We start from the raw sequence: 11,204 nt of genomic DNA on the forward strand, positions 1-11,204 counted from the left end.
CCTTTTATCATTCATCTTTTTTTTTATGGAGATTTCTATTTTCTCAATCAAAGACCATGTATCCCAAGAACTTCCCTCCATGCACCCCGAAGGTGCACTTCTTGGGGTTCAAACGTAAATCACATTGCCTCATAATAGAAAATACCTCGGTCAGGTCGGCTATATAGAGGTCGGCATCGGTCCTCTTCATGATCATGTCATCGACGTATGCTTGTAAGTTCCGGCCGAGCACTTTCTTGAAGACCTTCGCGACCATCCTTGTGTATGTGGCCCCCGAGTTCTTGAGCCCAAAGGCCATAACTCGGTAACAGAAGACTCCTTCCGGGATTGTGAATGTCGTCTTCTCCTCATCTTCCTCGTACATGAAAATTTGGTGGTACCCCCGGAAGGTGTCTAAGAAGCTCATGAGCGCGCACCCCGCCATCTCATCTACTGGCTAGTCGATGTTGGGCAGCGGAAAAGGGTCCATTGAGCACGCCTTGTTGGGATCTGTGTAGTCCACACACATCCTCCACGTGGGTGGTTTAGGTGCGAGGACCACATTGGCAAGCCACTACGGGTACAGGACCTCCCTTATATGTCCAATATCGAGGAGGGTGTCGACCTCCTTCTTCACAAACTCCCGTCTCTCCGCGGTGAAGTACCGCTTCCGCTGCTGAATCAGCTTGGCTTTGGGGTCTACCGCCAATTTGTGCATGATAACCTCCCGGTTGAGGTCCGGCATGTCCTAGGGACCCCAACGATCCTTGTAGCTACGGATGACCTAAACGATCCGACCCCGGAGGTCGGCCGGGAGGCCCGTGCCAACCTTCGCCATTCTATCAGGTCGGTTGAGGTCCAAGACTACCTCCTTTGTCTCTACCACCGGCTTGGCTCGAGGTCGTCTCTCCTCTTCTTGGAGGGCCTTCTCGGTTATGGTATGGACTTAAAGGTCTCTTTGTAACACCTCGTGTTACGATCATCAGACCCAGAATTAATTATGTTATTAATTCCGCCAAGAACAATTAAAAAGAATAGAATTCCCCTTAATTGGTTAATGTAGCCTACAATGGACCGTGGACCCTTGCCCAAATCCTGAGCCATATATATATATATATATATATATATATCATTAACCCTAACACGTATGGTACATAGATACACATACAATACGAATACGCACGTACGGGGAGAACTGGCAACCCCCTTCGCTCTCTCCCCTCTCGGCCTACACCACCGCACCACCACCCCCTCCTCCCGTACGTGAAACAGCTGATGGGAACGTGGAAAAACGACTAGAACCTCTTGGTCCTACCCCTTCCATCGACGGCAACGAAAGCTTTGGACTGCAGCGGCTGAACAGTAGCGGAGGCGTTCGGCGGTGATGAAGGTAAGGTGTTGTTATTGTCGTAATAGTGGATATTTGGGATTAGGAACGTTCAGCATGCGTAGTGTTAGAAACCGTCACTGTAATGGTGGTGATGGATCAGACGAATGAAGATGATGATGTGGTGGCACGCTAAGCCTAGTAAGATTATTAACTTGGCATTTGTATTAAGAAGTTACAGTGGCGAGATGGTTAGGGCATTGGTATTGTGAGATGAACTTCCTGTGTTTGAACTCTACCTTTAGCATGTTTAATTACATTACCTTTTGGTTATAATTTGTATGTTTCCTAGGCAAGTATGATAATAGGAGTCCCACTTAATGATTATTAGTTTAATAAGTGACTATGGTTTAACAAGAGGTGCCTAGCTTAAATGGTAAGGGTGTGATCAATCTTGGGATAGTCTAGGGTTTGAATTCGTTAGGGGTTTGTTATTTTATTAGCCCGATTATTGAGTGAAGGTTCAGTTTAATTCACAGGTCCCTTTGACGTTGTTCTTGGATTGCTAAGCGATTAAGGTAACCCATATCTTACAAAACCTATCTTCCTTGCTATTAATTATTGATTGGCTCCGATTGAATGATTGATTGTATGTATATCTTGTTAGAGCTTGTATTTAGGTTTAGATGGTGAGTTATTGCTATTCTTGATGTCCTTGATGACCTGTGTGGTTATTGATATGATCTTGTATTTAATTATGTCTAGAGCTTGTCCCTAGGGTTTATATCGTGAATCTCGTGTTGTGATGTTCTTGGATTCTTGGGTGGGTTTATACATGCTCGGGTGTTGATTCTAGTCTAGGACTTGTCTTTAGGGCTTTGCATATAGATTTCTTGATATTCCTGGGGTGCCGGATGCTCCCGAACCGTTATGTGATTGATGTCGAGTCTTGGCATGTTTAGGAATCGTGCTAGGATGTAATTGGAATGATTCTTGGTTCAATCTTTGTTAATTGAATCCGTGTTGTTGTTGTTACGTGTTGGAATATGTTTGGACATGGTTTTGGGTTCCACGAACTAACACCGAACCGGTTTCCTACCTTCGTACCAGTGGGGGGTAGGTGGGGGGAACGAGTCCCCACCACCTACCCGCTGCCCGGTTTGCCCAGTTCCAGCGGGCAGCCGACGGGCAGTGGTCTGCCCGCCGGGCACCCGCTGGAACCACGGCTACCCACCCGCTAGAATGTGGTGGCGCGGCGGGTTGTTTTCCCCCGTTTGACGTTTCCCCGTGTCCCGTTGTGCCCCGTTGTACCCCGTTTGATGTTTATGAGTCTCGTATGATGTTTCGTGCACCGTTCTAGGAATTTATGTGTAGTGTGTATCGTTGCTATTATACCTTGATTGTTATTGTTGATTATATGTTGATTGATTGAATGATGATGGGATTCGTGATCATTGCGCAATGATGGTTGAGATTGATGATGATGAGATTGTGATTGGTAGAAATGAATTGTTGGCGGAAAGCATAACGAGTGCTCGGTTATCGTGTTAAAGGCACGGACCACCCCTTAGACTTGCTAGCTAAAGGCTTGGGTCAGGGTATAAGCGCCGCGATGTCATGTCAGAGCTATATGCGCTGACCCCTTGGTAGTGGTGCTAGAGGCACGGACCATGCGGATGACACTTCGGTGCTACCATGTTGGTGTACTTGTTGGTGGTTACGGAGTGGGCCATGTAGTTGCTCCAGAGGAATAAGGGAGGCGATATAAGGGTGGCCTGGAGGTACAGGTTGGAACTGATATAAGGAAGGAGAGGCGTAAGGTTGGAACTTGGTATAAGGTTGGAACTTAGATGTCTCCCTTGATGTGTTACTTGCTATTTGATTGTCGTTGGATCCCTTTAATGCCTTTAATTTCTATTTATGGGCTTGCTTGTCTATTACGCCATGTCTTGTGTTCTTAGGATGCATGCTAGTCTTTATGATTGTTCTATAGTGTCAAGTCTATTGTTGTGTCTTGAGTCTTTATCTTGGGTTAAAGCTAGAGTCGCTTAGGTTATATATGTATTCCGGTTTCAAAATTATTTTCTTATATCTACCTATATTGTACTTAACGCGTGGGAGTGGGTTACCAGCATTATTCGCTGAAGGTTATTACACTGTATGTTTTTCAGGTGATGTCTTGTAGCTTCGGAGCGCGTTAGATGGACTCATGGATTTAGCTTAGTATTATCTAGATGGCCTGTGAGCCTTGAATTGTATTGTGGATATTAATTATAGTTTATGCCTTGTTTAGTTAGTCTCGCCTGTGCATCTAGGTTATCAAACCTGGATGTGGCATAATACCCCGATACTTATGTTGTTAGTTCCGCTTTGTTTGGATGATTAATGATAGTTTGTCTTTATTTCATAGGCTTTAAAATGTTTTAAAAATTAGGGGTGTTACATCTTTTGCTTATCTGGCGGCAAGTTTTCAGGTAGCAGCTCCAGCTTATCTTTTGGTCTCCCGGAGCGACGCCGACTCCGGAGGGGGTAGGAAATTTGAGGCATAAGTGTTCCATAGATATTATGCATCGGAGGTCCTCCAAAGCAGGTCGGACAAGGATGATGTTGTAGGCGCAGCTGATATTCACTACCACGAACTCCACCTCCCACCTTTTGACGTGCGGCGGAGTGCCGACCTCGACCTCGAGGGTGATTAAACCCTCCGTTTCGACAGAGTCCCCGTTGAAACCTGATAGCGGGGTCCTCGCGTGTCCGAGCTGCTTCCTAGATAAGCCCAGCTGCGTGAAAGTGTCATGGTACATGACGTTCACGGAGCTCTCGGTGTCCACCAGCACCTGATGGACGATGATGTCCTTGATCTCAAGCCTTATTACCAATGTGTCTCGGTGTGGCAACGGGTCGTCCGGGAGGTCGTCGTCGGTAAATGTGATGGGCTCCCTTCTTGTCTTTTTTCTCGTGCGGCGATCGGACGACTTCCCCCACGTACAGGCTCTGCGCCCATTTCTTTCTTTCGATTGGCGTGTCTCCTCCTTCTGGTCCGCCAAAGATAATGTGGATGGTCTGCTTCTTTGGCGGGTTGTCTAACTCTTTCTCTTCCCTCTCGGTGAGCTGGTCGAGTTCCCTCTTGCGTTGGCCCGATGAGGATGAGTCGGAACCCCCCTTCTTCTTCCAAACGTTGCTAGTACACTGGCCCTGGTTCTACCCCGACCTCTTCACGTACTAGCCGAGGTACCCTCGCGTGTCCGAGCTGCTTCCTCGTATGTACATGTGTGTGTGTGTGTGTGTGTGTATATATATATATATATATATATATATATATATATATATATATATATATATATATATATATATATATAGACACACACATATACACACACATGTACATACGCATAATGTATAAGTTATTAGAGAAAATTTCAATTTTAATCATATGACTATAGGGGTTTTGTTAATTTCAGCACTTAACTTTTAAATGTGTCAATTTAGTACCTTGAGTATGTAATTTTTGTCAATTTTGGTCACTCCGGTCAAATTGCCGGCCAAATTTGACCGGAAAGCCTTAATCCAACATTTAGTCTATAATCTGAGGGACAAAATCGTCTTTTCTAGTCTGGTCCGAATTAAACATAGTATAACCCGGTTGAATTGTCGGGGACGACGACGGAGTATAACCTCAACGGCCAATCGGAGTGTTCGGAGCAGACCACTAGCGCCGCTCCGGTTTTGGAACAATTTATTCCGATGAAGAGCACCCAGGAAGACGACGAAGAATATTACGAGGAACAATCTCATAAATCCGATAACGATGTTGATGATGATCGTGATGATTATGTTAATAAAAACAATAATAATAGTAATTCGGAGAAATCGGACTGGCTTAGATCTGTTCAGCTTTGGAACCAAGTCCCAGATCCAACTCCTAAAGATGTAACTAATTTGTAGTTTAAATTTTTCTCAAAACTTTTTTTTTTAATTCAATTATCACATATAATTTAATTGGATTTTGTTTGTTTGTTTATTGGGATTACAGGAATCGGCGAAGGAGGTGAAGAGAAATGGGAGTGGTAGAGCGTTCCATCCATTCAAGTAAGAAAGAAGATAACGAAAGTCAGTCCCAAAGAAAGCAAAGGCGGTGCTGGTCGCCGGAATTGCATTAGCGGTTCTTGCAAAACTCTCACGCTAAACCGGGTTATACTATGCTTAATTCGAACCAGACTGGAAAAGACTATTTTGCCCCTCAAATTATAGACTTAACAAAGGATTAAATTTTTCCGGTCAAATTTGGCTGGCGATTTGGCCGGAGTGATCAAAATTGACAAAAATTACATACTCAAGGTACTAAATTGACACTTTTAAAAATCAGGTGTTAAAATTAACAAAGCCCCTATAGTCATATGATCAAAATTGAAATTTTCTCTAAGTTATTATTATATCCACACATTTTTTATTCATATTATATTCTTACCATTATCGAATCTTTTATAATATTTAGATTAGATATTGTTGTTAATTATTGTTCTTGTATCTTTATTTTATTTATTTATGAAAATTAACAATGTTAAACACATTTTGTGATGTTTAAACTCACCAGTAAATCTAATTATACTCTCAACCACAAATGGTATCTGTTGTCACCACAAAATCCTCACCTGCCACTAGTGTACCATAGAAGGACAATAAGATACTTGTGCTTAGAAAAACACTGGAAACCACCCATTCTACTTTGAAATTGATTAAGACATACAATCAATCATGTATATATGTATGTCTAAATGACTCTGGTGAGAGAGAGAAGGCAGAAGCAGCCATTGAGCCTATCTTTACCTCATATCTCACCTGCTGCTGATACTTGGTGCCAACTTTTATCATCACCACCCTCTTCGATATCTTCTTCGAGTTCTCCGGGCACTGGTAGCCTGTCGGAGTTTGAGAAGCTTCAGGTTCTCGGCCATGGCAGTGGGGGAGTGGTGTACAAAGTCCGGTGCAGGCAAACCGGGGAGATTTACGCCGTGAAAATCCTCCGGTGTGGTGAGAGTGGGATGAGGGAGGTGGATGTAGTGAGAAGGGTGGAGTGTGAGTTTTTAGTGGAGTGTCATGGCATTAATGCAGAAGTAGTGGTGGGAAATGACTGTTCTGTCCCTGTTGGGGATGTGTTCTTGGTGATGGAGTACATGAGAGAAGGGTCAGTTCGGGAAGTGTTGGAAAAAAGAGGGAGGTTAGGTGAGGGTGTGATTGGTTACCTAGCAAGAAGGGTTTTGAAAGGGCTAAAGTATTTGCATGGGATGAATATAGTGCATGGGGATATTAAGCCATCAAATTTGCTGATAAACAGTGAATGGGAAGTGAAGATTGCAGATTTTGGGGTGAGCAGAGTTTCAGATGAAGAATTTGAATCATCAAGTATGGGGACTTGTGCATATATGAGCCCTGAACGCCTTGATCCGGGGAGGTGGCCGGAGGGATCATCTGCAGGGTTTTCCGGCGACGTGTGGGCGGTGGGAGTGGTGGTGATGGAATGCTTTCTTGGGCATTTTCCACTGCTGGATGAAGGGCACAAGCCAGATTGGGCATCAATGGTTTGTGCAGTGTCATTCGGCGGCGACACTATGAGGCCGCCGGAAAACGCTTCGCCGGAGCTTCAGGGTTTCATCATGAGATGTTTGGTTAAGGATTGGAGAAGCAGAGCTACTGTGGAAGAGCTTCTGAATCATCCTTTTGTGACTAAATATTGTGATGTTTGGAAGATGAATTAATTAATTTTGTTTTGATTAGTCTACCAACAGTTCAAACCCTAAAACCTTGAAAGGTTCCGGTTCTAATTTATCATTTCTCAAAACCAAACTGCCGCCATATCATGAGAGATGATTAGACGACATCCCGCTTCAATTCTTTAATTTTTCTTGTAAACCCGGGTCCAAATGACATTCATATTATGTATCTAAATATCATTTTGGACTGATTCATGGTAATAACAGTTGAACCAATCAACTTCGAGACTCAACAACACTGTAAACTTTTGCGCACAAGAAACTCAACCCAAACTCAAGAACTTCATGTTTAGCTAGTCCTATATAATCCTCATGTTTATCTGCACAAAGCTTGATTGACATCAAAGTGTATGTCATCCATAGCAGCAGTAAAAATACAAAAAATAATAGAAGCAGGCCAAAAACAGAACTAAAAGAGATTAAATTCCATAAAAAGGGAAATAATTATCTTGCTTATGAGGCTCTTTTCCATCATTTTGGTGGTGCCAAAGTCTGCTCTTTTGCTATATCTATCCGCTTCTGAAGAAAACTACCTGTCAACAGTTAACCCATATACATATCAATAAGACTATTCACTTTTGTGCACCAAAAACCAGAAATAAGTTGTCTAGTCTAGCAACATAAGCCTATGACTCCCGGTTCGAGTAGTATATGAGTTGGACATCAAACAGAACAATGGTAAAACAAAGATCTATCACTCTATCAGAATATTGCTTCCAAATTAACATGCAGTAACATTTGGATATTTCAGATCCCAGAATCACACATTGATCCAGAAAACAAAAAAGTCACGAAAAACTATGAGGCTTGCAGGATCCAAGTTGTACCAAGACACAGACGTGAGATTGGGTAGGTACCTGGTCTTGAAATAAGGTGAATACGAGACCGCGGCCCATCAAACATCCAACTATCTTCATCTAGGGATTTAACCACTTTATTGAGTGCAGCCATCACATCAGATTTGAGAACTGAAGACATAACCAAGTAATATAATATGTCAATAATAGTTCCCTGCTGAGTGAAAGAAAACATGATTTCTTCAAAGATTCCAAAGCAACAGTGACATGCATCTTTTGCTTTATGGATTTCCTTTTAAATTGCCAAAGAACAAAAAGTAAAGGGCTAATTAGCCATCTCTATTAAAAAAGAAAGGGTAATAAATTTTTAAGTATCTAGAGCATTACAATCTGAAATTTAAAATTTAACTGAGAAAGGATACAGATGACCAAATCATCAATAAATCCTCACTGGCTAGAACATTGAGAAATCATAGATGTATAATGTATTAGTGACCATCATAAGGATGATAACTTTGCTAGAATACTGAATACTTGAAACATTCCTAAACTACATAGAGACTGACCTTATGAAGCAACTATAATACTATTACCACTACAATCACTGATCTTCAGTTTAGGCTACTTTCACAAACTTGACGTAGGAATGCTATAATTATTCTAATACCACTTATTTTACAAAAGTTTACATAGTAAAATAGGAACACTCATATATGAAAAGCACTAACCTCAACAAGCCCTTAATCCCCCTATGCAACACACCCAGAGACATGTATACAAGAAGCAGAACTGTTTAGTGTTGCCAAGAGGTTAATTATATCTGAAGTTATAATTTTTGTAAGTAGTAAGTTTGTATCAAAGTGTGGATAATAGTGTTCCTCATTAAGTGTGAAACAAATATTATACATTCCAAATTTGAAGCAATCAACTTTGTTTGTACTTTGTTAAACTATATGCTACTATGCTAGTGAAAGTTATGAAAAGTGGAAACTGAATTTAGAAGAAAACAACATGTGAAGGAGGATGAGCTTTACTAGCAAAATCCTTAAACATGAAATGAATTGGATTATGAATGTAGAAATGCTACTATACCTTAGCAAAAACCATAACAGCAGCTAATATCACCTAACCAAAAATTCCAATGCTCAGAATGAAAGTGCCAACGAATTTCTCTCAGGGGAATAGACTTGGCCCTCTTGAAACACAGAAAGAGTCACAAGACTAATCTACAAAGTGGGATAACACTGAGCCCTCAGCCCTTTATCAAGAAATTCTTGAATCACAACATAGAACTCTCACCATACCAGTATCATCTACAAGCTAACTTTGTGTTCTGCAATTTGTTTTGCACTCTTTACACTCCAAAACCTATATTTTGTAATCACTACAGTTTGGCAGGTGTTCAACCACTTCTTTTGATTGTTACAATTAGCTTCGTAAACTTATTGGATTGTACAGCATCCACTGCAATGCACATTAAGAAGGAAAAGTTCTCGTATGACTGTGGTTAATGATTTCCACTTGATTACTTATCTTGATCCCTTAAGCACAATAAACCTTATTCAAGATTGCAATTTACTCTAATCTAATCACACCAATAGTCCAATTCATGGAATTAATTCCAAACAGGAGTATCAATTTTAATAAGTGTTGCAAAAATCCCGCCTAGGCACCGATTAATCGGCGCCTAGGCGCTAGGCCCTGGCCGGCCGCCTAGCGTATCACCATAATCGGTGGTCTAGGCGGCTGGCCAACTAGGCCGTCTAAGCAAGGCGCTGACCGCCTAGACTTCCTAGGCACTGACTAGGCCTCCTACTCTTCTAGGCACCTACTAGGTCGCCTAGTTGGCCGATTAGCTATTGTTCTCTTTTTTTTTTTAAATGAGTTATTTCACTCAAAACAATATATTTTTGAACAAAATAACCCTAAATTGTTCAAACCTAGATGTTTTTTAGGTTAATATTTAATATTTTAATATTAACCATTTGCCACTTAAGCTACCCTGTTGGGTTAATGTCCAACTTTCTGTATATGTGTGATCATAACTTTCAAACTTTCCAGTAGAGCAGACCAGCTGTAGTATCACAACTATTATAAAGACGAAAATTGTCCAGAAACTAAGGAATAACGAGAAAAAATGGAAATTTCTTATACAAATATTCATATTTTAAACATTATTTGTAAAGAAACAAGCTATGAAACGCATTTAAAATAAAATTTCCGAATCTTTGGATGACGAAGAAAATAAAATAATCCAAAATGGGGATACAACAAACTGACCTTGAAGAGCCTCGTCCTTTCGATCTTGAATTGATATAAGATCGGCGGGGAAGTGGTAGTCGTCGACAGCCAGAGACGCCGCTGCAGTGGCGTTAGCACCGACAATCGCCGTCGTAGATATGGAAGACCTCGCCGGCGACGACGTCAGTGAATTGTTACTGCTACTCATCTCTCTGATGCTCCGAATAAATACAATGGCAGAATAAATTTCAATCAGATTTGAAAACGAAGATTCGGACTTCGGTATGCTATAACGGATCATTTGAACCCCTGTCTCTCTATTTATATAGAGAAAACGTGCAAATTAATCACAAACTTTGATTTTGTTAAAATAAAGAATTAATTTCACTTTTGGTCCCACGACTTTTGATGTTCTATCACTTTTGGTGCACAACTTTAAAATTTTTTAATTTTGGTGCCTAACTTTGTTATTTTTATCAATTTTGGTCCTTTCGGCCAAATTGACTGTGAAATGTTGTTGGATTTTATATTGTTAGGGGTAAAATCGTCATCCCAAGGAAATATCTTCAATATCTAAACAAAATCACCGTAAAATCATATCTATAGGTGTTTGATGATGAGAATAATGGGGAAGATGGGCAGAAACCAGACAGATCTATGGGATTTATAGTTTCGACCATTGGCAAACTCTTCTTTTCCTCTTAATATGATTTTTCTTTTGTTTAAATATTGAAGATCTTTCCATGGGATGACGATTTTGCCCCTAAAATAAAAAATCTGGAAATATTTTACCTTCAATTTGGCTAGAAGGACCTAAACTGATAAAAATAACAAAGTTAGGCACCAAAATTGAAAAAATTTAAAGTTGTGCACCAAAAGTGATAAGAACTCAAAAGTCGTGGGACCAAAAGTGAAATTAATTCTTAAAATAAATGCTCAAAATGAACAACAACTTTAAAATAAAAAATGTGATTGGCAGGTCATTTTGTGAAAAGTCACAACTTAAAGTGTGTAAATTTAAAATTTAACGTGATTTAAATTCAAAACTTAAGGTGCATAAATTTATAGTTTAAATCCAAAAGCTTTTAT

The 11,204-nt window shown here is 40.7% G+C and overlaps 2 protein-coding genes across 2 annotated transcripts; one reads left to right on the forward strand and one right to left on the reverse strand.

Moving 5' to 3' along the window:
* Positions 1-6,081: 6,081 nt before the first annotated feature.
* On the forward strand, positions 6,082-7,062 carry LOC109160478 (mitogen-activated protein kinase kinase 10). The gene has a single exon (XM_019308763.1). The coding sequence runs from the start codon at positions 6,082-6,084 to the stop codon at positions 7,060-7,062; it is 981 nt and encodes a 326-aa protein (XP_019164308.1).
* A 275-nt stretch (positions 7,063-7,337) lies between these two features.
* Positions 7,338-10,435, reverse strand: LOC109160467. Its single transcript, XM_019308754.1, has 3 exons — positions 10,155-10,435; positions 7,935-8,045; positions 7,338-7,610 (listed from the first exon to the last, which is right to left on the reverse strand). Exons 1-3 carry the CDS (start codon positions 10,414-10,416, stop codon positions 7,549-7,551), a joined length of 435 nt encoding a protein of 144 aa, XP_019164299.1. The 5' UTR covers positions 10,417-10,435; the 3' UTR covers positions 7,338-7,548.
* Positions 10,436-11,204: the final 769 nt, after the last annotated feature.

Source organism: Ipomoea nil, unplaced genomic scaffold (genome assembly GCF_001879475.1).
Source record: "Ipomoea nil cultivar Tokyo-kokei standard unplaced genomic scaffold, Asagao_1.1 scaffold2848, whole genome shotgun sequence".
Classification (NCBI taxonomy): Eukaryota; Viridiplantae; Streptophyta; class Magnoliopsida; order Solanales; family Convolvulaceae; genus Ipomoea; species Ipomoea nil.